At 34.0% G+C, this 19,490-nt stretch overlaps 1 protein-coding gene across 1 annotated transcript in view; it reads left to right on the forward strand.

The window, feature by feature from the left end:
* The window catches only part of IL17RD (interleukin 17 receptor D), a 53,727-nt gene extending 39,196 nt beyond the window's left edge, over positions 1 to 14,531 (forward strand). The window contains exons 6-15 of the mRNA XM_085302545.1: positions 438 to 556; positions 1,109 to 1,229; positions 2,220 to 2,264; positions 2,362 to 2,513; positions 3,462 to 3,527; positions 4,072 to 4,126; positions 5,071 to 5,181; positions 6,834 to 7,018; positions 9,655 to 10,588; positions 12,845 to 14,531. Of these exons, the coding sequence (XP_085158671.1) occupies positions 438 to 556; positions 1,109 to 1,229; positions 2,220 to 2,264; positions 2,362 to 2,513; positions 3,462 to 3,527; positions 4,072 to 4,126; positions 5,071 to 5,181; positions 6,834 to 7,018; positions 9,655 to 10,588; positions 12,845 to 12,960 (1,904 nt within the window). The 3' untranslated portion in view covers positions 12,961 to 14,531. The remainder of the gene's footprint in view (positions 1 to 437; positions 557 to 1,108; positions 1,230 to 2,219; positions 2,265 to 2,361; positions 2,514 to 3,461; positions 3,528 to 4,071; positions 4,127 to 5,070; positions 5,182 to 6,833; positions 7,019 to 9,654; positions 10,589 to 12,844) is intronic.
* The last annotated feature ends 4,959 nt before the right edge of the window (positions 14,532 to 19,490 follow it).

A 19,490-nucleotide genomic window follows, 5' to 3' on the forward strand; every position in this document is an offset into this window, starting at 1 on the left:
ATCACTTTAATCCAGTAGTCTCATAAATGATGTAAATATGTTATAAAGGAGTATTTATATAATATGCTAGCAAAATGTCTATTGCTAATAATGGGAATGCGAAGTTACTGTGAGAGGTTACTAAAGCTGCTGAAAAGCTGCTGGTGGAGGTGATGATTATTTCCATTGCAGTGATAATTTGGAAGGCTGGGGTATGGGCCCCTCTGCTCTAAGTGTTGCACAAATACGTAGTAATTACATCCTTTGCCAAAGATTGAATTCTAGGTAGACATGATAGAAAATGTGGGAAGAACTGACATACAACCTGCAGGTATTAAAATACTGCATATGAATGGTAGGGATTATTTTTCAAGACAAATGAAGTATATTCAAATTACATAAAATACAGTATGCATTTTTAAATATTAGTCTTCTATTTAATGCCCTGCTGTTTGCAGGGATTGAATACCTAAAAGGATTTCGAGTAATACTTGAGGAGTTAAAATCAGAGGGAAGACAATGTCAGCAGATGGTTTTAAAAGATCCAAAGCAACTCAGCCCCAGTTTTAAAAAAACAGTAAGTGCTTTGTTTCCAGAAATGTTTCATTGTTACTTGATTGTGCCAGTAGTCCTGAAATTGTTTACATGCTTTGTTTAAAAATATTCTAATATATAATATATAAAATATGTGTGTATGTCTGTAGTATTTTTATGCATATATATATGTATGTGTGTATATAAAATGTATATATGTAATATTCTTAGATATATATTTAATGTGCTATTTACTGGAGAGCAGGTTGCTTCCTAATAGTATCATTCTTCAAACTAATGGCAGTTGTTAATATGGGGATAAATCTATCCACCTTCTATAGAGCCATTCCTGAGGCTGGAACCTGTCATGAAATCATTTTGGGTGACAGTACAGCWCAGATGTATGTCTGCAATAGTCCATGTCCCACATCTATGTGATGCTTCCTTCTGTCAACATGTAGTAGAAGGATAGGTCAAGGATTCTTAATATATTAATTTCTGCTCATGTCTGCAAGAGTGATGGGGTTGTTTTGAAAGAACATACTCTATTGCAATAATCGATTAAAAACTCTATTACRATCTTATCTTTTTGTAGGGAATGGAATCTCAGCCTTTTATAAATCTGAAGTTTGAAACAGATTACTTTGTAAAGATTGTTCCTTTTCCTTCCATTAAAAATGAGAGTAATTATCACCCGTTTTTCTTCCGAACTCGACGTAAGTACTGCGTACGATATGGCACAACTTTAAATGAGATAAAAGTCTTGATTAAGATAGTTATGGGCATCGTCTTTAAAGTAAGATTTAGGTGTTAAGTGGACTGAATTTGGATGTCACATGTTAGTCTGTGGTGAATGATAATCCATGTCATCCAACAACCAGAAGRAAAGTCTCAGATCGGGCTTGAGACTAGTTCAGGTCTGCCTACACCAGGACTACTCCCATGTTTCTTGGGAAAATTCAGACCATAAAGATGGTTTGCCCTCTTCCTTCTCCTTGCTGAATGTTGTGAATAAGCTCAGATTGTTTTTGTTTTTGAGATCAATTTCAAAAAATGGATATTTAAAGATAGACGAATATATATAGAAATAGATAGCAGCATATGAAACTTAATTTCTCAAAATTACCAAGCAATTGGCAACTCTAGTGAGAGACAGAAAAAGAAAGGAAAAGAAGGGAAAGGAAAAGGAACTTAAATAAGGTCCTGAGCATAAGTRCGTAAATAGTATGATGAAAATCTAACCGTAGGCACATTTTTTAGGTTAAAAGTTGGCATTTGTTCTGCTTGGATTTTTTTGCTTTGTAAAATTTCTTAAAATATTGTCAAGCCTATCTCTTGATGCTGACAAAAGTAACGTTTGTCCTAGTAACTACATACTTAGAGTAAATGTATTTGTTGAGACTAATTTTGACTTCTTTCTCCCTTGGTGAGCAGTGCCTAGTGCAGCTCCTTTTATGTCACTAAAGCATACTCTTTTCAAATAAATTACCTTTTATTTCTCATATAAAGATGAGAAAGGACTTGAACTATAATAAAGAAGCTGAGTTTGCTAAATATATTCACTCCGGACATATCGGAGGCTGGAAAAGAAATAGGAACGTTATCTTCGAAATGATGAAGTAGCTTACTTTTTTGCCTGCCTTTCCTGTTAGTGTAGCATAGYGTTTGAGTACTGTATCATTAATAATTTTTGTGTATATTTGTAGCATGTGAATTGTTGCTACAGCCAGAAAACCTTGTCTGCAAACCTTGTAAGTAAAATACTGTTCTTTCCGTATATTTATCTTACAAAAAAGTTACTGTTCTTGAAAGAGTCCTTTGTCAACTCCTGAATATCTCCTCTGACAGACTGGAAGCCAAGGAATCTGAATGTCACCCAGCAAGGCTTTAACATGCAAGTGTCTTTTGATCATGCACCGCACAGCTTTGGGTTTCGATATTACTTTCTTCATTACAAACTTAAGCATGAAGGATCATTTAAGCAGAAGACCTGCAAACAGGTATGTCACTGAATTATGCCACTGAGTTATGCCACTCTTAAAAGCATTAGTATTGACCATTAACATAGATGTTCTGGGGGTTTTACAGAAACTTTAAAAAGTTAATATAATTTAGAATTCTATCAAATTTAAAACTTGTTATTTATTGTTTATGTAAATAATAGTTGTATTGTGATAGGACTCACCAGCCAAAGCTAATCTTGAGTCTTAGCCTATTTCTGATCATAGACAATAGGAGCTGCAGAAGAATTCCAAAGTGTCAGACTTTGGGATCCATTCTTTGTTGCCATATAACCTTATAAAAATATATCAGTGGTAAAAATATGTACAGAACTAAAATACTGAAATTTGCATTGATCTCCCACTGATGTCACTCGCAAAACAAATATGAAATGAGAGGAATTGCCCTACTCTGTTTAAAGTTTGTTAACCAAGGCATTCAAATTTGAGACCATTAATTAAAATCTGTTTGTGCTACTGTGTCTATCAGTTTAAAGTATAAAAATAAATCTGTAGGTGAATTCAGAAAAACCTTGCAATGATTCTGCATGGCAGTGTGCCCATGTCTTATTATGGGAGCTGTGATTTGTTGTATATGTTTCCCATAACTTTGTTTTTATTTCCCATGAATTGATGGCTAATTTGTTCTCAGTGGTCAACCTTTGATCCCAAGTCTCTGAAGGCCAGGGAGCTTCAGGGCATAGTGTAGAGTTTATGTATTAGAACAAAGTTTTAAGTCTTCTGAATAATCAGTCATATTTGAGTTGTGCAAGCAGAGGATTGTAGTCCTTGGATATTTGAATAGAGAGACTTAGTTTTGCTGGTGTAAGGTGTCCTGGTACAGGAGGGCAGTGTACATTTCTAACTCAGTAACGAAGTGAATGTATTTTCTATTAGGTTTTGAAAGTATGTGAATTGCTTGCAAAATATTCTCTTCCCTTTATATAGGAGCAAAACACAGACACTACAAGTTGCATTCTTCAGAACGTATCTCCAGGGGATTATATAATTGAGGTAATATTTACAAATAATAATTTATACAAAAGATAAATGAGTRTGTTAATGAGGAATTAATAAAAAAAAATTTAACATTCTTCAAGCCAATATATTTGATAAAATTGGAYTTTAGGAATCACTGATGAAGTAAATTGGGCAAATAAGCGTTTTAGATTGTTCTTTACCTTTCCACAGTTTTGTTTCCCTAAGCATATAGCACCTTCATCTGGACCTTCAAATGAAGTTKTGGCCCTGGATTGTTCTTGGACTTTGATTCTTAATTGGAATTAAAAGCTTTTTATTTCTTTTGATGATGGTGATATGTGAATGCTGAAAGTTAAATACCACAGCATAAGAAAGCAATTAAATTATATACCAACAAGGAAGAATGCTTTCATTAGTTACTAGTTTTGAGTGCTCTTTAAATTTTAACTTGTTGAACAATAACTTTCTTCTCATTTGGAATTGAATGCTGTTACAGTTGTTTACATATGCAGAAAATTATTTTTCACAAATTAAATAAAATTTCCATAAAATAAAATTCAACTTCTACTTTTCAAAGCTGGTGGATGACACTAACACAACAAGGAGAACAATGCATTATGCACTAAAACCAGGTATGAATTTTTTTTAACAGTATATAGCATTTATTTTTTATTTAGATTCAATTTTACTTATATTGGAAACAAATGTTGATTTCACACATGCCTATTTGCTGCAATTAAGACTATTGAGGCTTAACTGTATTTTTAAATACAGTTCTACTGTAATCCTTTGACTTAATGAAAAAAGAGTACTCATGCACTTGTGCATGCACACCTATATATTTGTACATTTGTATTTAGTGCAATTTAGATCAGTTGGAAAGAGTTGGAAATCTTTATGGGAAAGTCATTTTTTTTGTGTATGTGTAGATGTCATAGTCTGTATCTTAATTGCATGCAAGTGGTGCATCCAATTGTATGGAAATAATGTAATGAAATTATCAGAGCAGCTGAAGCCTAACCTAATTGCGAACTTCAGYGTAGAAATGTAATTAAGCAGTCAGGAAAACCTGTTAGGTGAATGCTCAGCACCTCTCTAGATCAGGTCAGTTACTGAGACCTTAAATAAGAATTTCAAAAGGTAAGTGTAGAAACTGCTACAGATGAAGGCAATGGAAAAGATGGATTGGTTTCTAATACATACTGCTAATCTGTGCAGAAGACAGTGTTTTCTAAGTGGCTAGTCCARTATCCCAGAACAGAAATCCAACAGAACCAATTGACTATTGGATATCTCCTCAAAACTAAACTTCATGTAAAATTCTTCTCATGAGGGGAAGTATCAGCTGGAATACGGCACCTTGTTACTTATGCTAGTCACTCTAATGCTGTAGTGATGAGGGCAAGCAACATAAAACCTACATAAATTGAAGCAGAGCATGATGATGTTTGCTTCTACTGTATATTTGAGAGTTAACAGATAATAGTTTGTTGCAGCAGTTTTCCCAGTGCGAAGATATGATTAAATGATATTATAGCTTATTTACATAAGGCTTATTCTGCTTTATTTTTCAAAGTACATTCTCCATGGGCTGGACCAATAAGAGCTATTGCCATTACAGTCCCCTTAGTGGTCATTTCAGCATTTGCAACGCTTTTCACAGTGATGTGCCGCAAGAAACAGCAAGGTAGAGTGTTTATTCGATATAGTGTTCCACTTAAAGGAACACTTTTGCACCCAATAATATCTTAACTAATAGGTTTGCTTCAGAAATACGTTTATCTGAAGAGCTTTCTTTTTCACCTTTCTCTCCTTCTCACAGCTTTTTAACGTGTTGAAGCTTGTAGCAAACTATTAATCTTGTGCTTGATGGTAATTTCTTGTCATTGTATTATTTCACAAATCAAAACTTCACAGTCAAAGGAGAGAATAGAAGAGTTGTTGGGGAATATTTTTGGTTTGGGRTTTCTTTTGAAAAATATCAATTTGTCAAAGTAGTGCATGACCACATCGAATACAAACAAATCTCTAAGTTGATATGTTTTCAACATTCCCTTATTTCGTGCAGAAGTGTTTAGTTCATACTTTCTGGCTTAAAATAAATAAAATCATGTATGTGATATCAATATAGTTCTCAGCACTGTCTGGAATGTTACCTCTAGCTATTATTCCAGACTTGCTCATTTTCCTGGAAGTTACCTTTAAACTTCTTCCTAAGCTTTCTCCCTAAATTTATTCTTCCTAAGACTTGCTTGCAGATGTTTCTGTAAATTAGATTCCATCTCTCTCTGCAGACTTCTCTCTCCTCTGTATCCAGGAGCTGGCAAGCCACATGTTACATTGAGATGTTAAAAAATCAATTGGCATTTTTTTCCTAGCATCTTGGGAATTGTGCGGTTTCATGAATATGGAAAAAGAGATTACATTCCCCAAACCTCCCATGTCTGTATTCTCCATCTGAATTTTGGAAATGAGGTATACTGCAAGTGCTGTATGCCATCTGGGTTAAATCCTTTTACCTTCTGGTCTTTTGTGGCTATCCTGTAGCTCACAGCTAGCACAGTTCCAAAAAAAAAAAAAAAAAAAAAAACCAACACCCAGATAACCACTGAGGATTTGTCTACAGAGAGAATTGTTCCAGAATAGTTATTCGTGATAAATTACTCTAAAATAAATCCCTAGATGGATGCCTGTATTTTGAGATACTCATGTTTTATTCCAAGTTAGCTTAATCAACTGTAGAACTAGATTGAATTATTTTGGCGTAAGGCACTTATGTTCTGGCACAAAAGCATCCATACAGGAAGAAACACAGATAGCTATCCTGATTTAAATTAATCCTATCTCAGTTCAAATTAATGTTGAAAAATGTACATATATACCAGAGAATTACTATGTGATATTCTGAAGATGTGTGTGTTCTTGCACGTTAGTATTCTGATTTTGCTTGTGTTACTGCTTTAAAAAAGAGGCGCTCTCTTTGTTATGCAGGAAACTCGATAACAGTATATCTTTAAGGCCAATAGTTTTTGAACAGAAGGATGATGATCGTTAAAGCTGGACAGAGGTGAAACATTCTCATTCTATTTATAAGAGGAACCATTCCTGAGTGTTCTGAGTTGTACAGTAATAACTGCACATCTCACTTTCTAAGTATGTTCCACATATGTTGCAGCTCAGAAGCTGGGAAATAGAGGGTGGCGCAACTTACATTTTTCAGGCCTGGAAAGAAAAGGAATATCTTTCGAATAAAATCTTTACTGTATGTTTAAGTAATGAGCCAAAAAAGATTTAAAAATCTGATCTTTTATGGTGTGAACTCTCTTTCTTCCAATTTAGAAAATATATATTCCCATCTAGATGAGGAGAGCTCAGAATCTTCAGCATATGCTGCAGTGCTCCATGTGGAAAGACTTCATCCCCGGCCAAAAGTGTTCATCTGCTATTCCAGTAAAGATTGCCAGAAACACATTAATGTCATCCAATGCTTCGCTTATTTTCTTCAGGACTTTTGTGGCTGTGAGGTAAACTCAGCATTTCTTCTCTTTTAAAAAAAAAAAAAAAAAAATAGTAGAGTTGCCTTAACTGAAACATCATCCCCAAAAACTCATAATAATGTGCTTTTGAAAATGGAATATGTCAGTCTTACCTTTTCACAGCAAATAATTTTCATTATCCTCCTACATATTACATACATAAATTTTCTTCACCTAGGGAAAGGAAACAAACCATAGCCTGCATAAAAGACAGAACTGTGGAAAACATATGCTGCATTGATTCCAGGACTCTCTTTTGGTCATATTTAGCTTGTTTTATATTAACTTCTTGTTCTKTTTAGTAGATCTAGTGTCTTTATAGTCTGCAGTCACTAAGAGATCTTATAGTTTGTCTAATCTTTTTCAGTATTTCTAAAATACCTTTTATACTGTAACTTTGAAGTGCCGATACYGGACATGAACACTTGAATCTATCAAAAAATTCTGTATGCGCAGGAAAATCTACCTAATTAGGATTAATTGTTGACATTCTGTATTGTTATTGTTGAATGTTTTACTTTCCTCTCTGTTCCTTTGCTGCTGTAAAATCAGCATCTTTTTTCTTGTTTTTGATTCCAAGCTATGAGAAAGACATCAGAATTCCTGCTTGAAGGACTAGGCTCAGAATTTGACTGCTTTCTTAAATATAATTGAAATGTGGGAGGTCATTCACTTTTCACTTGTAAAAAGGAAAGACAATTATTAGTTTATTTTTGTCGCGTTTTAATTCTGCCACTGTGATTCCCTATGCATGAATCAAAAATGTTTTCTGATATACAAGTCTGACCCCTACTGGCTACACACATTAGACAAAATAATTGAGGCACCACATATTTGAGGGTACTCGCAAATTTATTTATATGCTTCAAATGGTTCAGGTAAGGTGTTTTATAACTAATTTCCTTTAGTCTCCTTTTTTGTTATGTACTTTAGCATTACAACACCACACCTCTTTGGAATAGTGTTAAGGTAAGCCGTTACTGCTATACATATGTACCATGGGACATATGGTATGAGACATCGTTTATGTTTATGATTGTATAAATAAATAAGTAACAACATCTACCTAGGGAAATAATGTGTATTATTAAAGCTAGTAGGGTTTAATATAAAAAGCAAAGCTCAGTGTATAACAGAAAAGGTATATTTGGCATGTCGAATTGGACTATTGTCTTGTAAAGACGAAAGCAGTAGCATTTAAAAGACACTTAAAATATTAGCTTGACCATACTAGAACTTCTTTCTTATGGACACGAGTTCAGTCAGTATTTTGAAGAATGGAACCAAATATCTTGGTCACAGAAGCAAAATTGCCTGCATTATAYCTTTATCAGCACAACTCATGAGTGGCTGTAAACTGACCTTTTCCTCTCCATGCATATTTATTTTCTTCCTGTATCTGACTCTACCATAACAGTTTTCATGAATTCTTGTGTTCTAGGCATTAAGCTATTCTGCGGCTTCTAAATGACAGAGTTTTCCGCTCTGTTATGAGATAGATAACAGAAAAAAATTTTTTTTTGTTCTCTAGAAGAATGCTAGGTTTTGGAAGTGATTTTGGTTTTGCTTTGTGTCCATTCTGAAGTTCGTTGCTTCTGTTTTGTTTGTTTATTCTACTACTCATTCTTTCTTTCAGGAGATAAAGCACTTTGTCCTTTATCTTGGTGTGCACAAGGATTTTGGACCATGTAGAATATGCAGAAAATTGGACAAAGTATAAAAATAATAAAATAAAAAACCTARCTCTTGCGATAAAGTTTTAGAGCTTTCTTATCAGAGATGAGCTACTTTTCTGCATCCTACCTGAAAGGATCTGTTATAAGCACTAATCATCTTTCCATCTAACATGAAAATTCTTGGCAGCAGAGTTCATTAGTGTGCAAAAGATAATAAAAACATGTATTTTCATTACATTCAGCATGTTAAAGACCAAAATATGCAACAGTTAAATTGTATAAGGTAGACACAGTATATTATTTATTGCAGTTTGATGATGTCTAAGTTGATCAGATAGCTTAATACCTGATGGGTAAATAATAATTTACTTGGTCCACCCACATTTATTATGCTCTTTTTATTCCCCTAAGAAAGATTGCCCTATATGAAAGTGATAACATTTTTTAAAGTACCTACACAGTTTACATTATTTGACCTTGTACTATTATTTGTTGATTCAATAAGTTTATAAATAACATAGGTATAATTAGGTAAGCTTCTCTTTAAATAATAGATAAGCTGCAAAATAAGTTCATATAGTAACTAATATTCTTGTAAAACAATCTGGAAGGTTTTTTTTTCTTTTATCTTAGTAGTCACAGATTTCCTCACCCCAGTGAAAATATTCAGCCTGCTGGCAAAATTTGGATTGAATGTGAGGCCTTTCTTGTTTTCCTGAGTAGTCATTGACAAAATTAATACCACTGATTGTAGCTTTTTCCATTTCAATGCTACATTAACTATTACTTATTTCTGTTTTAAAATAGTTTACATTTGCATCAGGGACAAGATATGGTTAGACTCATTAATTCTGAATTGTCCTATGAGTATAAGCTGGCCCACTGAGATTATATTTAACCATATAATCTAATAATAAATATCAACCAATATGTTATTTTCTTTTCCAGGTGGCTCTAGATTTATGGGAAGATCTAAAAATTTGTAAGGAAGGGCAGAAAGAGTGGCTTATTAAGAAAATAAATGAGTCCCAATTTATCATCATTGTGTGTTCCAAGGGAATGAAATACTTCATTGAAAAAAAGAACTGGAAACACAGAGGGGTAACCAAAGATGCAGGGAAAGGAGAACTCTTTCTGTTTGCTGTGTCAACGGTTGCAGAGAAACTTCGTCACGCAAAGCAGAATTCAAATGACCTCTGCAAGTTCATCGCAGTCTACTTTGATTATTCCTGTGAAGGAGACATCCCTGGTATTCTGGATCTAAGTACAAAATACAAACTTATGGATGATCTTCCTCAACTTTATTCACATTTACACTCCAGAGATCTTAGCCTACAGGATTCAGAACTGTTTCCTGTGAACGTTAGTAAAAGGAATTATTTCAGGAGCAAATCTGGACGGTCCCTTTATGTTGCTATTTGCAATATGCATCAGTTCATTGATCAGGAACCAGACTGGTTTGAGAAACAATTAATTCCTTTTCCTCCATCTCCTTTATGCTACTCAGAGCCTGTTATGGAAAAATTTGACTCAGGCTTGGTTTTAAATGATTTAGTGAGTAAACAGATGATGGATGGTGATTTTTACCTGAGAACAGATGGAAATGTTTCAGTTGTAAATTCAGACTCTAACTGTGTAATTCAGCACTTAAACCTTGGAGAAGATATAGAAACTCAAGACATTCAAGGTGACAGCGCTGTTCTTCAGCCATTGCTGCATGTTGTTAAAGCTTCCAATCTTACAGATATGCCTCGAGATTCTGGAATCTATGATTCATCTGTTCCTTCCTCTGAATTATCTTTACCTTTAATGGAAGGACTGTTGACAGACCAAATTGAAACATCTTCTGTTACAGAAAGTGTTTCTTCATCATCAGGTTTAGGTGAGATGCATCAGTCTCTTAAAATTATATTTAATTATTCTGGGCATATTTCTACTATCTCGAAATATTTAAGATACTATATAAGGGGCTATAAAAAAGATGCAGAGGATAGGTAGGCATTATATAAAGATAGTCAAAAAGGATAAGTTTCCAGTAACTTTAGAAAAATGCATCTTTCTCTTAACTGATTGTGGGAGAAGGGATCCTTGGCTAAATAAAATTTCTTTTAAAATTCTATTAATAAGTCACATTTAACTAATTGACTTCATTACTAGAGAGACAGCCTCTTTCTTCTAGTGACTTCTTGGCAGCTTGGATATTTGGATGACAGCTGTGTGATTGAATTGGGGGAGTAGTAYGGTGAAGCATTCTTACTGAAAGGCCTATTTTGGTCCAAAACATGGTAGACTCTTTAAGGACATAGTCTGTACTGTGGTTTACTCAAGGTTCAGAATCACATTAGGCTTCTTATTAGATATGGGGATGGGAGGAATGAACAAAAGGGGTTCAGTGGAGGAATTTAAAAGCTCTGAAGACACTCTCCAAAATAGATACCCAGATTAGATGGTGTAAGTATTCCCTTAGATTAGCAGCTGATCTGACCTTACTCATTGCAATACATTGAGCTGGCAGCACAACTACAGCAAGAAGGAATGTTCCAGCAATTGTATTTATAGTTATCAACATGCTGTTTGCTGTGATCTTCCCTAAGTGGCTACAACAGGTGAATATTGCACTTTGATATGTTGTTATGCTTTCTTGAACAAATGCTAGCAGAGTGAGCTCTCTTTAGTCTTTCCTCTTTCTTAAATAGATCTTTTTTTGATTATTTAAGTAATTAATAAATAATGTTTGATGCCAGAATAATCTTAGAGAGGGAGCAGGTACATATCRATAGATACAGCGTTTAGTCTCTAAGAGAAAATAATTAAAATCTGTTTTTTTTCCTGCAAAATAAATATAGTTTTAGTGATTTAATTCCATAAGCAACAAATACCCAGTTATTACTTCAAAATTCATATTATATTAATTTCCTCCTCCATTTTCTAACTCGCCCTATTCTTGTAGTTGTGGGAAAACATACAGACTGTATCTGTAAGGTTTGAATATATGTTGGACAGAAGTAGGATGTCAGTTTTAGATTTRTGGCCTCTCTCTAGGAATGCTTTACCAGTATTCCCCTCCTGATTCAGTTGCAGAACTGGCAGCTGAGTATCCCAGCTGCCAAGGAGTCCCTAGAAGAAAGAGGCACTTTCTCAAGTAATTCATTCTCAAGTCACGTACCTAGTTCTTAACATATTTCAGCTACAGAGATTAAAAAAATATATAACGCTAGCTGGTAGAGAGATGAACCTTAACATTGATGTTCCAACAGCTAGCAAAACCACAAGTGACTGCTGCCATTTCCCCAGTTACTGTCCCAGTTCAAAAGCACCACCTCGAGCTTTTTGGACTGAGTCTCACTCAAACCTATGCTTACCCATAACACAGTCCTAATTAGGTGCTGGGTACAAAAGAGACAGTATCTAGAATGTGCGTTATCTGCCTGTTAAATAAATTGCCACCCATTAGATCTTTTACTGTCTCAGTTACACAAAATAGTAATACTCGTAACATTTATATCCTTAATAACAAAATGAATAAATAAAATTTGGATGTGTCCAAATTATTACCTTGAATTCACAGTCTAAAATACTATTTATGTTCTGACTACCCATTTTTTCATCTGTTACTTGGTCAGAACAGACATGAATAGCTCTGTYGTTAACAGTGCATATGCACATCTCGGAGTCAGTCTTTCCTTTTTTCTTTACAGGACAGTTTGCTTTCATATTTTGTATTAAACTAATAAATCATACAATTTGTAACATTCTAACTTTCAGTGCAGTTCATATTCAGACTGCTGATGTGCAAAGAGATTTTTCAGAGAGATCATCAAATTAGGCACACTCCACTCAAGTTCAAACCAGTATAACATTGAGGAAGTCCCAACAYGCCAAACTTTAATAGTCCTATTTAATAATAGGATTTTCTGCAAGTAGTCCCGTTTGAGGAGAAAGCTCTTATTAATTCTTTAGATAAGGAGTTATTGCGTGTGGTAGTTCAGCCTTACGAATAAGGCATTGTGGCACAGGGTTTTCACAAGTCTTCCTTTGCATTGTTTCTAAATGTTGAACAAATAAGAAATTGATTTTCAAAGTAATGAACCTGATCTTTTTTCTTTCCTTTTTTTTTTTTTTTTTCTTTCTTTTATAGGGGAAGAAGAACCTCCTGTAATCACTGCCACAAAATTCTTAGTGCCTGGAATATATAAAGCAGAACTTCATTGCCATATCCATACTGATGAACTGCAGGCAATTGCACCTTTGTAATATATTACAACATTGTTATGCATTGCCACTTTATCAGCAGCCTCTGTTTGTGCTTTTAACTGCTACACTATCCCAGCACTAAACCTACTTGAAGGAACAAATATTCCCTGAAGAAGATCTGCTATTCCTAAGGGATTTTTATGACCAGTAAACTTGAACCTGTCAGTCCTGATTAAGTCTTTCGTGAGTTGAAAAATGCAGCATGGAGAAATAGTTGAAAATATACTTCAAAAATCATTCCTATTTCTAAGTTAAATTTCATGATCATATTACACTGCTTACAGATGCTACAGTCAAAAATCACTTTTCTTTTTTTTCCTAGATGTAATCTTGCAAGTGGATGGAAAACTGCTTGGACCATTAAGTCTTAGTAAATTTTGTTGTTCAGCCTCTGGTTTTAAATGCTGGCATACTTGATGGCAGGATTATTTTAGTAAATGAGCAGTAGGACTTTATATAGAATGCCAAAGGTGAGACCACATGATTTTCCATCAGGAGAATTCCATTTCTTTTAGAAATATTTGAGCTCCTTTCCTCACACTTTCCTCTCTCTTCCCTAAATGTTAATGTGTCTCAGACTTCAATTTCAGATAAGAGCATGTCTTCCTCTTCAGTATGAGTCTCCTTTCCTTTTTCCATAATCTGGCTTTGACTCTCAAATAATAACATATCGAGTCTGAAAATATCTTTTTTTTACAACAGAAAAAAAAATCATATATATGCTGAGTGAATGATACCATGGAAACTARATTTCCTATTTTCTTCCTGGAAGGGTTGATATGAAAAATACTTCAAAGAGATGGGGGGAGGAACACCAAATTTTGTATTTGTTCAGGACATCATTCAGTCTTTGGTCAGCCTTGAGAGGAGTGAGTTGTGTGGGGMATTTCTATTATCCTTCAAGGACATGCTGCTACAAATTCATCTGGGCTAAAATATGTTAAGGCGAGCAGTTAACCTACAAGAATACTTGAGTTCATTTTGATCTACCACTAAAGAGAAGCCTGTGAGCTATTTTGAAGCTCCCAGTACTTGCTCTTCCTTAGTGATTAAGATAGTGTAATATTACTAGTGTTATATTAACAAAAAGTGCTAAAAATACAATTGGTCTTGTTTATCTGAAGACAGGGAGCATGCAAGGGCTTTCTTCTGCAATGATGTAGGTATATCCTCATCCAAAGTATCACCACTGTTTCCAGTGAGTAACTTCATCAGTAAAACTCATCTGTATTACTGCAGTTCTAGGCACTATTTTAACATACATGGTAATAGCAGATAATAAGACACCTTATAAGTGTGTCTTTGCTAAATTTATTCATGGAGTCAGATTCTATCCCTTGTTTCATCTGTCTTTGGGTTTCCCTAAGAGGAGGTTACTTTAAAAGTATATCAGAACTCAAGCACATCAAATATTCTCTCCATTTTGGTAGACTAGAATTAAGATATTACTAATTGTTACATTGTACTGTATTATACATTTTAATAGCATGAGCTAGAACTATTAAACCAGTGATGATTATCTTACTGTGGCAATTTTAGCTCTTCAGTGCTGTCAAATCTTTTTTTTTTTTTTTTTTNAAAAAGTAGGCCACCACTCAATTCTGTGTGCATTTATGTGAATTGTTATTTTTGGATTCTGACTTGTTCCTCACTGAGTCACTTTAAACCCTCTGTTTTTTTTGGTCAGCTTATATTTAATCATATGAATGTCCAAACAAAAGACGCTCTTGAAATTGCTGTTGTCACAGATGCATTAAGAAAGGTCTGTACAACTTCCACGCTTAAAATGTAATAATTATTTGAATGTAGCCATTGATGGCAGAATTCCAGTATGCTTTGCAATTGTAATATAGAATTATACTATGATGAGAGAGATGCGTATGTCAGATTTGGAACGCCATGTCCATTAGCGTAATGTTCTTTACTGTCCCTGTTCCCTGAATTTGAAAGAACAGCAAGTGGAAAACTATAAATTCACAATATCTAAATTTAGGTAATTCTTACTACACAGTGAATTACCCGCACTTTCAGTAATGCTTTCTTCATACCGTGCCTTGAGCTGTACAAAATTCTTCATGCTTTCCCATTCTTTAAAGTTGAAAAATACCTGGGTCAAACAAGGCAGAATAATTTAGAAGTAAATGCTCCTCTACTAAATCCAGCTCTGTAGTATCTTGATTCAGTGCAGTTTTTGCAGTTTTACTAGAGAAAGAGTTTGGATCAATGAAACATGCAGAAAGTTCACTCAAGTTGAGTGCTAAGGAGCTGCTGTGTACAGAAATGCCAAAGCTGCAACACATAAGGACAATGAGGTAGGTTGAGGCAGTTTCTTAGCAATTAAATGGTGAAGGTAATGCTGCTTTCCTCAGTGGAAAATCCCAGCTTACATACTGTTGTTTTATGCTCAGCTAAAGATTAGAAAGAGTTCCTGGTTCTATTAAGTTCAGTAGCAAAATTTAAATTATTTAATGGGATTAGTATTTTCTTCTGAGCTCTAAGGAAGCTCAGTTTCAAAGATGGGCAAAGAATCACTCTTCACTAATGATTTTATTTTTATTTTTTTAATTTGCTGTACAATCCTGCAAATTGTTATGTAATTATGAAAAGTCTATGCAGATGCCAACCAAATACATTTTAGAGGAAAACAGAAAATGAATTCCTCTTTAGCATACGGTGGAAACAGCATATAATGTATCTAGAAGAAAAAGCATATAATTAAAAATTAAGAGTAGGGTAAGTCCACACTTTTTTAAGAAAATACACAGAACTGAGAAAAATAATACTTATCTGTTTTAGTAATTTTTTTAAAGCCTTAATGCTTTATAAAATTAGAAAAATATGTATTGAGAGTAGGGAAGGGCATAGTACTGAATTTGCAAGAATTCTTTTTTCTCACCCACAAGAATACCACCAGAAGTCTTTGTAAAAATATTTTTTTAAAAGAAATACTTCAATACACATTTTAGAGGTTAGCTTACTAGTATTTTCCAGTATTAGTAAACTCTAAACAGAATGTAAATGGTACTAATAGACTTAAGTGTGTGGACATATGATTGTTTGGATGTTTCAAAACATGTTTTCTAGGAGGGTAGAAGAAACATCGGAAAGCTAAAGGTGTGAGACATAGCTGTATATTCAACATCTTGAATGACTGAGATAGCTGTTACCATAATTTGTACCTGTACTGTTGAAAATAGAATGCAGCTAATATTTGCAGAAATAAAATTTTTATGCTCTAATTTAGAAGTTCTATTTCAAAATAAAACACTTTTGTTCAGTTTCTTTCACTGAGCTTTTTTAGTAGTATTAAAGACGAAGCTTGAGAGTTCGTTTGCATTCTTATTTTATCTAAAACATTGCAATTTTGCATACCACACAAATAACCAGACTCGAAACTGCTATTCACACTTAACATCTAGAAGAGAAGTTGATATACTGATGGATTAATATAACCAAGCAACTGAAAGAAACTATAAATGTTTAAAAATTCTGTACTGGACAGACTGGGTCTGACCTTTTTTGAAAATAAGACTACTATAATATGACTTTATATGATTGTTTTCCCTGTGTCCTCCTTGAACGTCTCCTAGCACATGGTTCTGCACATCCTACCCCTACTAGCTACAAAAACTATGATAACCTGGATTGGATGATACTGTCAAAGAAGAAGTGATACGTAAAGTTCCTATGCCCTTTTCTTTCCACCCAAATTGATTTCCAAAGCACTGTTCTAGCTGATGAATCCTGCAAACTGTATTTCTAGGGATATGCCTTGAAGCCACTCATACACCTAACATTATTAAAGTAAATGAAGTTTTTTAATAATGGACTCGTAGTCTGGCATCATCAAACTTAGATGACAATAGACAAAACCTGTAGTCTGTAAAAAAAAAAAANAAAAAAAAATCACTGTTGCTATTTAGAATTTGAACTGCTTGCTTAACACTGAGAGCGCTTGCATACACATTAGCTGTTCTGAATCGGTTTGTGTTTTGAATTTACAGGGATGGTGTTTTAAATCTTTGTATCTGCTGTTTTCTCTGAGCTTCTATCCCACAATTTCTAGTTCTGCTCCTATCACCAGGTAAATTGGAGATGTTCTGAAGGGTCACTAACTGCATTTTTAGATGGGCTAAGTGGATCATTTCAACGATTTCAGTTCCTTTCTATCCACAGCAGCATAAAAAAAAGTTTAATGTAGAGTTAGTTAAAGTTGAAATGGTTATTAAAACTCTTAAAAAGTGAAGCTATTTGGTTGCTTTATAGCAAGGAAATCATCTTTAGATTTATATGCATAAGAACATTTTAGAACTGGTTCTGCTTTGCACRTATGGGCTATTTCAGTAGGTCATCCGCTTATTACAGGAGAAATGGGGAACTGTTGCAGTTTACAGATATTTAAAATGAGAAGTGAAAGAATGCTATTCCAGTTACAAAATAATACCAATTATAAATGGTTAGAAACTGTTTAAATTAGAAGTACACATTTTTTTCTTATTTTGTAAATACACATACATGTTTTACAAATACGCTTTAAAAAAAGAATTATTTTAATGCTTATATTTTAGGTGTTTCAACTTACCTATGTATGCCAGCCTAATATTTTAGCCAGGTTGCACAATTGGTATGATATGTCATTACTCGGAGGAATGAAGAAGCCAAGAAATGCTTTAAAACTGATAGCATACTTGGATTTTGGAAAGATATTCAGGATCCATTCATGAAATAAGACACTACTTATGCGTCTTCTGTTAGGTGRTCAGCATAGTGCATTTGTACATAAGTAGTAATTCAAAGGAGAATTTATTTGTGTTTGAACTCTTCAAGGTGTATTTTTTAAATATGTATTCTGCAATTCTAATCTCTGTATTTTCTACCTTGGAGCCCTAGACACTGGGGACTTTGTGATTGAAAAAAAATAGAAAGAAGGTATTGCTCTAATGTTTATACGTTCAGAATGAAACATGAGAACTCTCAGGATGCCTTCCTAACGTATGGGAACTGTTGGACAAAATTCTTCCACCCTGTGGAAAGATACACATCATTGGGAGGATGTGCATATGGATAGTGCATTTTGAAAAACTTTAGAAAATAATATCTCATTTTTCTTTTTATCTTGCATGTAAATATTGTGGTGATTTGATACTGAAATCTCTCTCACACACARAATCTTTATTTGAGTTTTAGTCACAAAATGTGCATTGCACACAATGTGTGCATTCAAACTATAAATCGTCAGACTTGAATTATTTSTAAATGGTCAGAGGTTAAAGGCTGTGCTGTGATTAGCTGAAGGAATATTCCCTCAATCTGCTATAAATTATTTTATTTTACTTGATATCACTATATATTGCTGTTTCCCGGACTCATAAAAAACAGAACATAGTGTATATCTTTCATAATGAGATACAATTATTTATTCTGTTACAGTTGATTTAATAGTATGATTACCTATAGTGTGCCATTTTCTCGGCAGTTGTAYTATTGGCAGTCACCTCATATTTATTATAGTCCATGGAAAAAGCAGAAATTAGGTCATATTGTCCTGTTCAAAAGAAACAGGTGGAAAGATAATGTTCTTCCCTTGGTTTCAGATGTTACTTAGATGACCTGAAACTGAAGTGCTTATCCATACCTATCTTCGAGAAAAAAGCTCAATTCTTGATTTGGGTATTTTACTCCAATATAGAAACTTTGGGAAGGCTAGGAATTTGAAAATGTTACTCTGAAAACAGGAAAACTGATTAAAAATTAAAAACACTTCTGGTTTATATCTCATTATAAACATCAGTACAAGAAGAAATTGGAGAATTGTTCATTTTTGTGATCAATTAATAAAAAGACTTCATTTTTAATGCATATGGAGCTGTAACATTCAAGACTGATTTACAGCAGCAATCAAAGCACCTTTTTTTCCAGATTCTACTGCTAGGTTCGCAGGCCTTCACAGTAGATGGAAGACTGAATTGGCTTGAGCATATGGCACGTAGTCCTGTTGGGTTGCTGATTTCACTGGAATTCTAACTATTTTGTCACTGCAGATGTGCAAAAAGATTTGGAGGGAGACAGTCTTGTTGATTATAAGAATTAGGTACATTTATTGCATAATTGTCTGTAAAACTGTTATTGTTTTTCTCCATAAGGGAAGTACATACCTGTGCATAATTCTGATTGCTACAACACAGGTACATTCCCTCTGCAATGTCTATATTAATCCTTTGACTGTAAATCAGTGTTGAATTGTTCACGTCACTTGCTCTTAATTTCTGTAATAGCCAACCAAGTTTATCATGCAATTCTACTCAGCCAAAAACATTTGACTATTGATACCATAATATAATTTTCTARGGAGTATAACATTTCCCAGATTCATGAAAAACAGAACAATAAAAGTGGAACACAAGATTACGCAAATGGCATGGGAGACAGATAGTGTTCTCTGCATCAGAGTAAAGCAACTTTGGAGGCTACAGTCTACTTTTTATCAAATTTTGACTGTTACCAACAACTACAAACCAAAAGCTCTTTTT

Source organism: Rhea americana, unplaced genomic scaffold (genome assembly GCF_003343005.1).
Source record: "Rhea americana isolate MKP2758 unplaced genomic scaffold, rheAme1 scaffold_19, whole genome shotgun sequence".
NCBI lineage: Eukaryota > Metazoa > Chordata > Aves > Rheiformes > Rheidae > Rhea > Rhea americana.